The sequence below is a fragment of the Pelophylax lessonae genome (genome assembly GCF_965119305.1).
Source record: "Pelophylax lessonae genome assembly, chromosome: 9".
Taxonomy (NCBI): Eukaryota; Metazoa; Chordata; class Amphibia; order Anura; family Ranidae; genus Pelophylax; species Pelophylax lessonae.
The window spans coordinates 866211-881627 of NC_138776.1; the positions used below are offsets into that span (position 1 = coordinate 866211).

At 50.1% G+C, this 15417-nt stretch overlaps 2 protein-coding genes across 3 annotated transcripts in view; one reads left to right on the forward strand and one right to left on the reverse strand.

Annotated features, from left to right (window-relative positions):
• Positions 1-15417, reverse strand: part of MRPL51 (mitochondrial ribosomal protein L51) — a 156787-nt gene that overhangs the window by 109229 nt on the left and 32141 nt on the right. The window lies entirely within an intron of this gene.
• The window catches only part of USP5 (ubiquitin specific peptidase 5), a 70705-nt gene that overhangs the window by 14642 nt on the left and 40646 nt on the right, over positions 1-15417 (forward strand). For both annotated transcript variants that reach the window (XM_082269157.1, XM_082269158.1), the window contains exons 4-8: positions 1880-2013; positions 4850-4995; positions 7763-7947; positions 11025-11119; positions 11207-11400. In XM_082269157.1, the coding sequence (XP_082125283.1) occupies positions 1880-2013; positions 4850-4995; positions 7763-7947; positions 11025-11119; positions 11207-11400 (754 nt within the window). The remainder of the gene's footprint in view (positions 1-1879; positions 2014-4849; positions 4996-7762; positions 7948-11024; positions 11120-11206; positions 11401-15417) is intronic.

Consider the following 15417-nt stretch of genomic DNA (forward strand, 5'->3'; position numbering starts at 1 on the left):
GTGTATTTCTTACAGAGACCATCATACAAATATCCTGTGATATAAACAATTGTATCTACCAGCGTTTTATTCTGCCGGGTCTCTGCTTTCCTATGGAAATGTCCTGTTTGGGGGTCTTCAGGCCTAAAATTATTTTTTTAAATGTGTGAAAAAAAATTGCAAAATTGGCTCCGGCAGCGAAAGGGTTAAACCTGAAAATATGTGGGGGGAAAAATGTGCTGTCTCTGTGTTGTGCTGTCTCTGTGCTGTGCTGTCTCTGTGCTGTCTCTGTGCTGTGCTGTCTCTGTGCTGTGCTGTCTCTGTGCTGTGCTGTCTCTGTGCTGTGCTGTCTCTGTGCTGTGCTGTCTCTGTGCTGTGCTGTCTCTGTGCTGTGCTGTGCTGTCTCTGTGCTGTCTCTGTGCTGTCTCTGTGCTGTCTCTGTGCTGTCTCTGTGCTGTCTCTGTGCTGTCTCTGTGCTGTCTCTGTGCTGTCTCTGTGTTGTGCTGTCTCTGTGTTGTGCTGTCTCTGTGTTGTGCTGTCTCTGTGTTGTGCTGTCTCTGTGTTGTGCTGTCTCTGTGTTGTGCTGTCTCTGTGTTGTGCTGTCTCTGTGCTGTGCTGTCTCTGTGCTGTGCTGTCTCTGTGCTGTCTCTGTGCTGTCTCTGTGCTGTCTCTGTGCTGTCTCTGTGCTGTCTCTGTGCTGTCTCTGTGCTGTCTCTGTGTTGTGCTGTCTCTGTGTTGTGCTGTCTCTGTGTTGTGCTGTCTCTGTGCTGTGCTGTCTCTGTGCTGTCTCTGTGCTGTCTCTGTGCTGTCTCTGTGCTGTCTCTGTGCTGTCTCTGTCTCTGTGCTGTCTCTGTGTTGTGCTGTCTCTGTGCTGTGCTGTCTCTGTGTTGTGCTGTCTCTGTGCTGTGCTGTCTCTGTGCTGTCTCTGTGCTGTGCTGTCTCTGTGCTGTGCTGTCTCTGTGCTGTGCTGTCTCTGTGCTGTGCTGTCTCTGTGCTGTGCTGTCTCTGTGCTGTGCTGTCTCTGTGCTGTCTCTGTGCTGTCTCTGTGCTGTCTCTGTGCTGTCTCTGTGCTGTCTCTGTGCTGTCTCTGTGCTGTCTCTGTGCTGTCTCTGTGCTGTCTCTGTGCTGTCTCTGTGTTGTGCTGTCTCTGTGTTGTGCTGTCTCTGTGTTGTGCTGTCTCTGTGTTGTGCTGTCTCTGTGTTGTGCTGTCTCTGTGTTGTGCTGTCTCTGTGTTGTGCTGTCTCTGTGTTGTGCTGTCTCTGTGTTGTGCTGTCTCTGTGCTGTGCTGTCTCTGTGCTGTGCTGTCTCTGTGCTGTCTCTGTGCTGTCTCTGTGCTGTCTCTGTGCTGTCTCTGTGCTGTCTCTGTGCTGTCTCTGTGCTGTCTCTGTGTTGTGCTGTCTCTGTGTTGTGCTGTCTCTGTGTTGTGCTGTCTCTGTGCTGTGCTGTCTCTGTGCTGTCTCTGTGCTGTCTCTGTGCTGTCTCTGTGCTGTCTCTGTGCTGTCTCTGTCTCTGTGCTGTCTCTGTGTTGTGCTGTCTCTGTGCTGTGCTGTCTCTGTGCTGTGCTGTCTCTGTGCTGTCTCTGTGCTGTGCTGTCTCTGTGCTGTGCTGTCTCTGTGCTGTGCTGTCTCTGTGCTGTGCTGTCTCTGTGCTGTGCTGTCTCTGTGCTGTGCTGTCTCTGTGCTGTCTCTGTGTTGTGCTGTCTCTGTGCTGTGCTGTCTCTGTGCTGTGCTGTCTCTGTGTTGTCTCTGTGCTGTGCTGTCTCTGTGCTGTGCTGTCTCTGTGTTGTCTCTGTGTTGTGCTGTCTCTGTGTTGTGCTGTCTCTGTGCTGACTCTGTGTTGTGTTTCTGATCTTTTGCTGGTCATGTGACCCCCCCCCCCCCTTTTCTCTGTGTCTCTGTAGGGATGGAGGGCGGATTTGATATGACCGATGAGCAGTATGAATACGATGAAGAACTGAAGCTGGTCATTCTTCCCGAGTTCCTGGAGATCCAGAGGGAGGAGCTGTCAGCGGTGCCGGAGATGGTCAGGGACCGGGTGGGTAATGCGAGGTGTGTGTGTGGACCGGGCGGGGGTGGGGGGGTGTTCCCTTTCACATATTGATAGAATGACGCAGGGATGGGATGAGTGATGTAAAGGGGGAACTGTAGCTGTGTCCAGTAAGTACATTTTACTTGTATTTGTGATGTTTGCTTTTCCATCAACCCATAAACCCATAAACCCATAAACATGTACGCCGGCATCTGTGCTGTGACCTTCACCAGCAATGTGGGCTGCAACTACCGGCTGTCAGTGCTCCCCCCCCCCCCCCGTCTTTATACACAGGATTCTATAGGAGTCCTTCTAGCAGCACAATGTACATCATGGAATATTCCAGCTCTGTCCCTGCAGCAACAGATCATCACTATACTCCTCTATAATCTATACTCCTCTATACTCCTCTATACTCCTCTATACTCCTCTATACTCCTCTATACTCCTCTATACTCCTCTATACTCCTCTATACTCCTCTATACTCATCTATTGCTGTCTGATTGCAGCTATTCAGGGTGACCCTGCTGCACAGCTGCAAGTGTGTGTGTGTGTGTGTGTATATATATATATACAGACAGTGTCTCACAAAACTAAGTACACCCCTCCCATTCTATCTTTTCAAGTATGAGAGAGTGAGAGCGATAACACCAAATGTAACACACCTGCCCCCCATTCACACCTGAGACCTTGTAACACTAACGAGTCACATGACACCGGGGAGGGAAAATGGCTAATTGGGCCCAATTTGGAGATTGTCACTTAGGGGTGTACTGACTTTTGTTGCCAGCGGTTTAGACATTAATGGCTGTGTGTTGAGTTATTTTGAGGGGACAGTAAATTTACACTGTTATACAAGCTGTACACTCACTACTTTACATTGTAGCAAAGTCTCATTTCTTCAGTGTTGTCACATGGGAGGGGTGTACTTACTTTTGTCAGATATCTACGGATAACCCCACAAAACATGTTGAGTACTCTGGGATGGATTCACCTCTGACCTCCTTGTCATAGTGGGGGTGCTATGCAGTATTTTTGGGAGGAGTTATTTTTCTATGTTTTAGACTGTTGGGTGTGATGATTATTTTATCGATCTTGTAATAAATCCGATATTCGATTGTCGTGTCTTTGGTTCCATAAAATCCCATTATTGCCTGAAAGTTCCACAAACAATGTTTTGTATTTACTTCCCTGGTAGTGCTGCCCCCCCCCCCCCCTCCATATCATACGCATTGCTATTGGCCAGCCAGAGAACCCATCATAGTACTGGCCCAATAAGAATCCTGTATGTAGGAGGCAAGGCGAGCTCTAACATTACCGGCTTCACACTTTTCAAATGGCGAAGCGGGGTCACTGATGGTGGTTGGGGGGTTAATGTGCCCCACTTAAGCTGGTTTTGTTTTTTTATTAACCCCTTGTGGACCGCCCACCGCAGTTTTACGTCGCTACTTTGATGTTAAATACCGGCGTTATGGCAGCCATAACCCTGGTATTTTCTTACACAGCGGGCGGTCCTATTTCTCATAAAAGGGTTCCCAGAGACCGATTCACCGCGGGATCACAGGAGAGGTGTAAAAATAAAAGATAAAATAAATAGGAAAAAAAAGAAATGTAAAGCGCCTCGTCTGTCCGAGCGAACGCACAGAAGCGAACACATATGTAAACGGTGTTCAAACTAGGAATCGACTAATTATCGGCAACACCGATCTATTGGGGGCCGATCTGCACTTCCCCCGATATATGGGAATCGGCCCCGGAGATTACCAATATTGCCGATATTTCAGGAAAGTGTTGTACCGGAGTGATGGCTGCAGATAGAGGAATCACTCCGGAACCGGCATCCATAGCAGACGGTCGGCTGTCTTGTAATGACAACTGATGAGACTGAGAAGTCGCTCGGCTGTCATTACAAGGAGCGGGAGGGGACGTCATTCCCCCCCCCCCCCTCCCGCCGCCTTCCGCTGCTCACCCAGGTCTCCCGTCCCACCTTGAGACCTGGGCATGCTACCGCCACCACCGCCGAATAAAAAACCCGGAAGCGGCGCCGAATTCAAACAACTGACAGCATTCAAAACAGCCAAACTTGGCGTTTATGAATGTTTTTCGGTGCAGAGGAGGAGTTTGGGATCTTTTAGACCCCCAGATGCCTCCACAAAAGTACCTGTAGAGAAAAAAATTATTTTTTTACATGTCTGAAAATATCGGCCAATATCGATATCTGATGACCAAAATATCAATATCAGCATTAAAAAAAAAAAAAGATATTGGTCGATCACTAGTTCAAACCACACATGTGAGGTATCGGGGCGATCGTTAGAGTGAGAGAAATAATTCCATCCCCCGACCTCCTCTGTAACTCTAAACTGGTAACCTGTAGAAATTTTAAAAGCGTCACCTATGGGGATTTTTAAGCACCAATGTTTGTCACCATTCCGCGAGTGTGCGCATATTTGAAGCGTGACATGTTGGGGATCTATTTACTCCGCGTAACATCAACTTTCACATTATAGAAAAAAATTGGGCTAACTTTCTTTTATTTTTATATTTAATTTAACAGTATATTTTTTCCAAAAAATTGTGTTTGTAAGACCGCTGCCCAAATACGGTGTGACATAAAGAATTGTAATGATCTCCATTTTATTCTCTGGGATCTCAGATAAAAAAAATAATGTTTGGGGGTTCTAAGTCATTTTCTAACAAGAAATTCTGAATTTAACTTCGTAAACAACAAATGTCAGAAAGCGGGAAATGTAACCAATCACTTTAAGGTGATCTAGTTCAAATGTTAAAAATAAAATGGCCGTCTCTCCATGTTTGATGTTGTATTCCCGCCTTTTCTAGGTATCCTCTGCCATAGACGCCATCCTGGCTGCAGACTCCGCCTCCCGCAAACAGGAAATCCAGGCGTGGGATGGAGAGGTCAGACAGGTGTCCAAGCATGCCTTCAACCTGCAGCAGCTTGAGGGGGTTCCCCGCATCCCTCCCTGGTAAGAGACCCCTCTTCTCCCTTATTAGTATATAGGAGGGCACAGAGACAGCGCAGCTCCTGTAAGAGACCAAACACACGAGGGGGATATTATGGGAGGAGAATGCAAAATCTGCCACAGCTCTGCATAGTAACCAATCCGCTTCCAGCTTTTATTGTCAAAGCTTCATTGATCAATCTGAAGGTAGAAGCTGATTGGCTCCCATGCAGAGTTTGCACTCTCCAATTATAGTAAATCTCCCCCGTTGTGTAATACTGACAGTCTCAGTGCCCTGATTGGGTGGGGGCTCCATGACCTCTCCCTGGCTGTAATACTGGTCCATCGTCTTCTGTTCTTTATTAAGTCATTAAAGTATGCGCATTAGGAACTCCGACTTTACTCTGGGCCATTGAGCCATACCATCATAGTGATGGGCCCAGTGAGCCGTACCGTCGTAGCGATGGACCCAGTGAGCCATACCCTCATAGCGATGGGCCCAGTGAGCCGTACCATCATAGTGATGGGCCCAGTGAGCCATACCCTCATAGCGATGGGCCCAGTGAGCCGTACCATCATAGCGATGGGCCCAGTGAGCCGTACCATCATAGCGATGGGCCCAGTGAGCCGTACCATCATAGCCATGGGCCCAGTGAGCCGTACCATCATTGCGATGGGCCCAGTGAGCCGTACCATCATAGCGATGGGCCCAGTGAGCCGTACCATCATAGCGATGGGCCCAGTGAGCCGTACCATCATTGCGATGGGCCCAGTGAGCCGTACCATCATTGCGGTGGGCCCAGTGAGCCGTACCATCATTGCGATGGGCCCAGTGAGCTGTACCATCATAGCGATGGGCCCACTGAGCCGTACCATCATAGCAATGGGCCCAGTGAGCCGTACCATCATAGCAATGGGCCCACTGAGCCGTACCATCATAGCCATGGGCCCAGTGAGCCGTACCATCATAGCCATGGGCCCAGTGAGCCGTACCATCATAGCGATGGGCCCAGTGAGCCGTACCATCATAGCCATGGGCCCAGTGAGCCGTACCATCATAGCCATGGGCCCAGTGAGCCGTACCATCATAGCCATGGGCCCAGTGAGCCGTACCATCATAGCAAAGTATCGGTTTCGGGTGTCGGGAGCATTTTGAAGAGTTCCAGTCCTGGTGAAAACACTCGGTATCGGTGCATCCCTAATTACCAGTATAGCGTCTATAGCTGCGTAAATCCCAGTATATGTCCCATAGTTTGTAGACGATATAACTCACACAAACCAATCCATATACACCTAGTGGGATTTTTACCAAAGACGTAGTAGAATGTATTTTGGCGAAAATTTTATGAAGAAATTTGATTTTATCGGATATGTTTTATAACAGAGTAGGAAACATTTATATGTAATTGAGGAAAAAATAAAAAGATATACAATTTTCTCTTTTTTTTGGTTATATCGATTGATCGATCAGCTTGGTACATTTAGACTGCCCATTAGTGGTTCGAATCTGGGCCAGTTGTTGCTGAACCGCGTATGGCCGGCCTTGAATCTCTCTCTTTAGTAGTAAACAAAGAGGTCAGATGTAATCAGAAAAAAACCTTTGTGCGTTATCAAACATAGCATTCACCGGTAATGGTTTCCTGCACCAAAACACCAACAAACTAAAACCAGAGTTGTGCTGTGTGATGGAACCGTCCCACACTCCGCTTGTGTGCTTCCCTCAGTATACGGCTTCCTCCAGTCTGAGTATATAGATATCAGATATTATAGCCGCATAGTGCAGCCAGGAACTAGGTAGGACTCCTTTAGCTGCAAAACTGGAACTCTTTATTCAAAAACTCAGAGAATTTATATCACACAACCAGGTGAGGCTGATCTCATTATTATATGCAAAACACAACTATATACTCCTGATGAGCCATTGTCTGCTCCCAGCGGGGGAGGCGCGATTATCGCTTCCCATGGGGGAAGACAGTGATTATTGCTAACTGCTATAGTAAGCTAGCGATAATTGCAAGAGGATCCAGCAGGCTGGTTGTATCCGGGTTGATTGATCGATCAGCTTGGTACATTTAGACTGCCCATTAGTGGTTTGAATCTCGGCCGGTTCCTGCTGAACTGCGTATGGCCGGCCTTGAATCTCTCTCTTGAGTAGTAAACAAAGAGGTCAGATATAATAAGAAAAAAATCTTTGTCCATTACCAAACATAGCATTCACCGGTAATGGTTTCCTGCACCAAAACACCAACAAACTAAAACCAGAGTTGTGCTATGTGATGGAACCGTCCCACACTCCACTTGTGGGCTTCCCTCAGTATACGGCTTCCTCCAGTCTGAGTATATAGATATCAGATATTATAGCCGCATAGTGCAACCAAGAACTAGGCAGGACTCGTTTAGCTGCAAAACTGGAACTCTTTATTCAGAGAATTTCTACCACACAACCAGGTGAGGCTGATCTCATTATTATATGCAAAACACAACTATATACTCCTGGCGAGCCATTGTCTGCTCCCAGCGGGGGAGGCGTGATTATCGCTTCCCATGGGGGAAGACAGCGATTATTGCTAACTGCTATAATAAGCCAGCGATAATCCGAAGAGAATCCAGCAGGCTGGTTGTACCCAAGGTGATTGATTGGTCATTCAGTCTTGCCCATTAATGGTTGGAATCTGTCTGAACCGTGTATGGCCGGCCTTACCCTTAGTTGGTGGCTTGTCTTGTGCGTCTCATTAGGATTGTCTGATAAGCTGTGGTGGTCTCACTCCTCTGTCTCTCTTTTTGTCCTCAGCGGGTGGAAGTGCAGCGTGTGTGACCTCCGGGAGAACCTGTGGCTCAATCTGACGGACGGCTCCATCCTGTGCGGCAGGCGATACTTTGATGGCAGTGGAGGGAACAACCATGCCGTTCAGCACTACAAAGAGTCGGGGTATCCGCTTGCTGTCAAGCTTGGCACCATTACACCGGATGGAGGAGGTGGGTTGTGTGATCCGCGCTCAGGATCCAGAAATCTCATTCTATCTCTATTGTGTCATTGTACACCATGAAGGGGTTCAGGAATTCTGCTGACATGGAGAGGATATTAAAGGGGAAGTTCACCTTTCTGAACATGTAATATGTTAGATCTGCATTGAGGATGTAAAATGTTCAGCATTTAAAGGGATTGTAAAGTGTTTTTTTTTTTTTTTTTTAAGCTAAAAATACCAAACATGTTATACTTCCTCCGCTGGGCAGTTGGTTTTGCACAGAGCAGCTCAGGTCCTTCTCTTCTCAGGTCCCTCTTCAGCTCTCCTGGCCCCTCCCTCCTGTCCAGTGTCCCCACAGCATACAGCTTGCTTTGGGGGCACCTAAATCAAGTCACAGCTCCCTGTGTGTCCATTAAGACACGGAGCCCCGCCCCTCTCTCTCCTCATGGCTAACTGACTTTGACAGCAGCCGGAGCCAATGGCCCCACTGCTGTGTGGATGCCAATGAGGAGGGGAGCCCTGACCAGCTGAGACCATCGTGGACATTGCTGGATAGAGAGGGAGTTCAGGTAAGTATTAGGGGGGGTGAGGGGGGCTGCTGCACACAGGTTTTTTATCTTAATGCATTCTCCCCTCAGCCCCCCTAATGCCTGAACCCATCTGTATCAGGTGATGTCCTCTGCCTTCCGGGACTCTTCTCCTGATTGGTTGAGACCCAGCTGCACCTCCATTGGCTCCCACGGCTGTCAGCCAATCAGTAGAGGGGGCAGGGCCAAACAGCAGCTCTGTTTCTGAATGGACACACAGGGAGCTGTGATTTCGGCGCGAGTGCCCCCTCTCTGACAATCTCTCCATTGGCTGCCGCTCAACCAACAAATTAAATTCAAATTACTAACCATAACTTACAAAGCCATCCATAACTTGGTGCCCCGAGCTACATCACTAACCTGGTCTCAAAATACCAACCGAGTCGTTCTCTTCCTTCCTCCCGGGACCTCCTGCTCCCTTGTAACCTCTTCCCATGCTCGCCTCCAGGACTTTTCCCAAGCCTCTCCCTTCCTCTGGAATGCTCTACCCCAATCTGTCCGACTATCTCCTACTTTGTCCATGTAACGGATCCGCTGACCCACACTGTACTTGTGGTCTTCCGTCAGTATACAGCTTCCTTGCAATCATGAACATATATACCAGATTTTCCCAGCCGTGCTCATACAAAGCTAGCCAACAACTTAGCTTGTACAAGTTTTGGAGCCTTCTCCTTTATTGAACAGTTTCACACTCAATTTATACACACATGAGCACATCCCCTTCCTGATCAAAATACCACACACAGGTCAGGGGTTGCCTGATTACATTATCATATGCAGATGAAATTGTATACAGAAATAGAATTAACCTGAACTAATTACCGGGACCGGGGCAAAGATGTGTGACCGACCCAACCGAGACCGAGGAAAAGATGTGTGACCGACCCGACCGAGACCGAGGCAAAAATGTGTGACCGACCCAACCGAGACCGAGGAAAAGATGTGTGACCGACACAACCGAGACCGAGGAAAAGATGTGTGACCGACCCAACCGAGACCGAGGCAAAGATGTGTGACCGACCCAACCGAGACCGGGGCAAAGATGTGTGACCGACCCAACCGAGACCGAGGAAAAGATGTGTGACCGACCCAACCGAGACCGAGGCAAAGATGTGTGACCGACCCAACCGAGACCGAGGCAAAGATGTGTGACCGACCCAACCGAGACCGAGGCAAAGATGTGTGACCGACCCAACCGAGACCGAGGCAAAGATGTGTGACCGACCCAACCATCATTATGTAGCTGACTGCTATAAGCACCCATAGTGCAGTATACCCGGTTCTGTGTAATCTTTGGAGGGACCCTTTATATATGTAAGGAAGCGCAGATCCAAGTCCCGATGCTGTGGCCCCCAGTATCTCACTCAGGAAGGGTGCTGGTGTATGTGGGAATCCCGATGCTGGGGCCCCCAGTATCTCACTCAGGAAGGGTGCTGGTGTATGTGGGAATCCCGATGCTAGGGCCCCCAGTATCTCACTCAGGAAGGGTGCTGGTGTATGTGGGAATCCCGATGCTAGGGCCCCCAGTATCTCACTCAGGAAGGGTGCTGGTGTATGTGGGAATCCCGATGCTGGGGCCCCCAGTACCTCACTCAGGAAGGGTGCTGGTGTATGTGGGAATCCCGATGCTGGGGCCCCCAGTATCTCACTCAGGAAGGGTGCTGGTGTATGTGGGAATCCCGATGCTGGGGCCCCCAGTATCTCACTCAGGAAGGGTGCTGGTGTATGTGGGAATCCCGATGCTGGGGCCCCCAGTATCTCACTCAGGAAGGGTGCTGGTGTATGTGGGAATCCCAATGCTGGGGCCCCCAGTATCTCACTCAGGAAGGGTGCTGGTGTATGTGGGAATCCCGATGCTGTGGCCCCCAGTATCTCACTCAGGAAGGGTGCTGGTGTATGTGGGAATCCCGATGCTGGGGCCCCCAGTATCTCACTCAGGAAGGGTGCTGGTGTATGTGGGAATCCCGATGCTGGGGCCCCCAGTATCTCACTCAGGAAGGGTGCTGGTGTATGTGGGAATCCCGATGCTGGGGCCCCCAGTATCTCACTCAGGAAGGGTGCTGGTGTATGTGGGAATCTTGATGCTTGGGCCCCCAGTAGTATAATGAATAGTAAATGAACAACGCACACCGAACGGCTCCAAATCCATAGAAAGTGGAAAAGAAAGGCCTCAGCCTCGGCTCTCCCCAATAGCCACGCCCCCTGACATGTTTCATCCCGCCCACAGCTCTCTATAACTAATCCCTGTGGGCAGGATGAAACGCGTCAGCTAGGAGTGGCTATCAGGAGGAGCCGTGGTTTAGGCTGTTTTTCACTTTCTGTGCACTTGGAGCCGTTTGTACGGCGATCATCTATTAATCTTTGGAGGGGCGACGGTTGTTGCTGGTCATGTGATCTTATTATCATTATGTTGTCTGATGTTACTATTGGATGATATTACATTCTTTATTTTCTGTCTGACCTTTCTTCCCTCTTCTCTGGATTTCATCTATTGCACCAGATGTCTACTCTTATGATGAAGATGATATGGTCCTCGACCCCAACCTGGCTGAGCACCTGTCTCACTTTGGTATTGACATGATGAAGATGCAGAAGGTGGGTGAGCGGGGTGTACCTGGGTATAGGTGATCTGACTGAGCCGCCTCTTTCATCACTCACATAACCGCTCTTTTCTATTGGCAGACTGACAAGACGATGACGGAGCTGGAAATTGACATGAACCAGAGAATCGGGGAGTGGGAGGTGATCCAGGAATCGGGGGTCCAGCTACAGCCTCTGTATGGACCGGGATACACCGGGATCCGCAATTTAGGGAACAGCTGTTATCTCAACTCAACTATGCAGGTTCTGTTCAGTATACCGGCCTTCCAGCGCAAGTGAGTATGCCGCACCCCAACCACCTCAATACCGCGCTATAACCGAAAGACGACTACGGCACGGTGCTCTCATTCCAGGGAGGTGTCCATGGATATCCTTTCAGAACCACGCCCCCTTCAGACACAGCTGATCACAGATCACAGTAAATGGCCAATCACAGAAGCCCTTTATCATGTGATCGGCTGTGTCCAATCACAGCTGATCACCTGTGAACAAACTTGCCGGTTATTGGTAGTCCTTCCCTCCCACATTGTCACAGCATGAGGAGAGGAGAGCCCCTAACTGGGAAATGTGACGGGGGACATGTACACAGATCATCAGTGCAGCCTGTCAGTGCCCATCATTGCAGCCGGCCTATCAGTGCCCATCATTGCAGCCGGCCTATCAGTGCCCATCATTGCAGCCGGCCTATCAGTGCCCATCATTGCAGCCGGCCTATCAGTGCCCATCATTGCAGCCAGCCTATCAGTGCCCATCATTGCAGCTTATCAGTACCCATCATTACAGCATAATTGCAGCCTATCAGTGCCCATCATTGCAGCCGGTCTATCAGTGCCCATCATTGCAGCCGGCCTATCAGTGCCCATTATTGCAGCCAGCCTATCAGTGCCCATCAGTGCAGCCTATCAGTGCCCATCATTGCAGCCTATCAGTGCCCATCATTGCAGCCTATCAGTGCCCATCATTGCAGCCTATCAGTGCCCATCATTGCAGCCTATCAGTGCCCATCATTGCAGCCTATCAGTGCCCATCATTGCAGCCTATCAGTGCCCATCATTGCAGCCTATCAATGTAGCATATCCGTGCCCACTATCAGTGAAGAAGAAAAACATTTTCTCATTCGTTCATTCACAGACACAGCTCCTGATCTTCTTGACCATTGGGTTATACTTCCCCCTACAGGAGTTGGACACTAGGCAGAAAAAGAACTTGACTACGCCTATGGTCAGTCCCAGGGGGTATACTCCCCCTCTCTCTGCTATATGTACTCAGTTTTTTCTGCCTAGTCAGGAGTAAGGAGCTGGTGGGGGGCTCCTGCCACGGCCCCCCTTCTTGCTCTTTGTCTTGCCTGGGCCCAGGGATCCCTTGTGGGGCCGCCATTTTGCGTTTAGACCGGCAGTGAATTGAATGGTGGTCATTACGGTGGAGCCTTCCGGGCGTCCATTTTAGTTGTAGGAGCCCTTCCTTATCCCCTGGTGCTGACTCCTGGGCCTCTTTCCTTCCTGGACGCTGCACGTGGAGGGCTTTGATCCTGGTGCTGACTCCTGGGCCTCTTTCCTTCCTGGACGCCCCACGTGGAGGGCTTTGATCCTGGTGCTGACTCCTGGGCCTCTTTCCTTCCTGGACGCCCCACGTGGAGGGCTTTGATCCTGGTGCTGACTCCTGGGCCTCTTTCCTTCCTGGACGCCCCACGTGGAGTGCTTTGATCCTGGTGCTGACTCCTGGGCCTCTTTCCTTCCTGGACGCCCCACGTGGAGTGCTTTGATCCTGGTGCTGCCGGTGACTGCCTCGTGGGATCCTCTTGCTCTCTCTGCGGCAGTATCGGGGGGGGTGCTCTGTGGCTGACGCCTGGGTGGTGTTATCAGCTTGGTGATAACTTTTTTGTGGGGTACCCTTATTCCTCATAGAGTCCTTGGCGCACATTCCCCCCGACCTCCTTTCAGAGCCTGCAGGGCCCTCCGGGTCCCAACCATCCATTGGTGCACTGACAGCGTTCCTGGAGTCCTTTGTGTCCCGGGTAGAGGTGGCTTTTGCCTTGGTGGCTTCACCATTGCCTTGGTGTCTCAAACTTTGACCAAATGGGCTAAGCTTTCACGCCGTGACCTGGAGGGTGAGCTGCTTCCCCCTGCCTTTGCGGAGCTGGTGGACCAGTTGGTCCAGGGGCTGCAGTTATCTGTGGATGCGGCTCACCTGATTTCTAGACTGTCTCTTTCGGGCAGAAGTTGTCCTTAGGTGTGTTGTGTGGCTCAAATGTTGGTCTGCAGACCAGACCTAAAAAAAAAAAAAAAGAAGCCTTAACTGATCTTCCGTTTCAAGGAGATCGTCTGTTTGGGGCTACCCTGGATGATATCATTAAGAATCTCACAGGGGGGGGAGCGCCTTTCTTCCGCAGACTGGTAAGGGTAAGGAACTTTGTTGTAGATGGGGCCCGTCCTTCTCTGCTCGTAGGAAGTTTTTCCAACCCTCAGGGTCGGCTGACAAGGATTTAAAGCCTTTCAAGGCCTCTTTGGGAGAATCCAAGCGAACTTGGTCTGGCAAGTCCAAAGCGAGTTTTTCCAGACCCACAGACAAGGCTCCTTCTGCATGAAGGTGCGCCCTCACCTGTGCCTGGGATGGGGGGACTTCACTGGTTTTTAGACCCATGGACCTCCTTGGTGCAAGACAAGTGGGTCTACGAAGTTATACAGTCCATGGACAAGATCGAGTTTCGTTCTTACCCTACGGAGAGGTTCTTTTTTTTTTTCCAGGCCGATTGCAAGTCCTTTTTGGGGTGGTGCAAGACCTGTTACTTCAAGGGGTAATTGTTCCGGTTCCAAATCCGAAGCATTTTCAGGTGTTTTATTCAAACCTGTTCAGTCCCGAAGAAAGAAGGCAAGGTGCGTCCAATTCTGGATCTCAAGGCCTGAATTGCTTTGTGCGGGTACAGAAGTTCAGAATGGAGTTTGTTCGCATGGTGGTGGCATCCTTGCATCAGGGGGATTTCCTATTTACACTTACACATTCCAATATGTGTCTGTCACCAACGCTTCCTCCGTTTTGCCTTGGGAGAGGCACATTATCGGTTTGTGACATTACCCTTTGGTGGTTCTTCTGCTCAGTCTTCACAAAGGTGTTGGCTCCAGTGCTGGCGTTGAGTCAGCGAGGAATCTCAGTGCTAGGCTGCCTGAAAGACCTTCTCTTGTGAGCAGAGTCTCCTACTGCTCTGATGGACAATGTGGACATCACTATACAGACTCTGAGAGAGTTCAGCTGGCTTCTGAATTTTCAGGTTCCTTCCACGAAATTGGACTATTTGGGTCGGACTCTGGACTCAGTACTAGCTGGAGTCTTCCATCCTCTGGACAAACTCTAGAAGTTGCATGCTGTGATTCATCTCTTGCTGTCTAGCAGGTAGCCGTCCCTCTGGACTTGCATGAGGGTCCTGGGCCTGATGGTTTCTACCTTTTGAGGTGGTCCAGTTTGCACAGTTCCATACGAGAGGTCCCTGCATAGAGAGATCTTGGCTAAATGGGACAAGTGTCCAAAGTCTCTGGACATTCAAATCCAGCTGAGCAGAACAACAAAAGGGTCTCTGATCTGGTGCCTTCGCTCTCCAGCTCTTCGCCAGGGTAAATCTTTTCTCCCCCTGTATTGGACAGTGGTCACCACGGATGCCAGTCTGTCCGGGTGGGGAGGTGTCCAAGGTCTGAACTCCGCTCAGGGAGTTTTGGACACTTGAAGAGTCCAGATTCCCGATCAATGTCCTGGAACTGTGCCTGAATCACTGGATAGATCGCCTTCATGGGTGTCCGGTGCGAATCCAATTGGACAATGCCACAGCCGTGGCTTATGTCATTCACCATTTAATTTCGGCCCTCTCTGCCGTACACATTCCAGGGGTGGAAAATTGGCAGGTGGATTATCTCAGTCAGCAGGCATTGGACCAAAGGGAGTGGTCCCTTTATCCGGAGGTGTTTCATTGGCTGTGTCTCCGGGCCCCCCGGGAGGTGGATCTGTTGGCGTTTCGGCTCAACAGGAAGGTGTACAGGTTTGTGTCATGGTCACAGGATCTGCTAGCGGACGCCACAGGTGCTCTGGTGGCCCCCTTGGGACAGTATTGTCTGATTTACGCCTTCCCTCCTCTCAAACTTCTGGCGAAACTATTGCACAGGATCGAGGCAGAAGGAATTCCGGTCATTCTAGTGGCCCTGGATTGACCTTGCCGGTCTTGGTACGCCGACCTGGTGCGGCTGGTCCCCTATGCCCCTTGGAGACTGCCTCTCAGGGAGGATCTGTTGTCCCAAGGGCTAATCTTC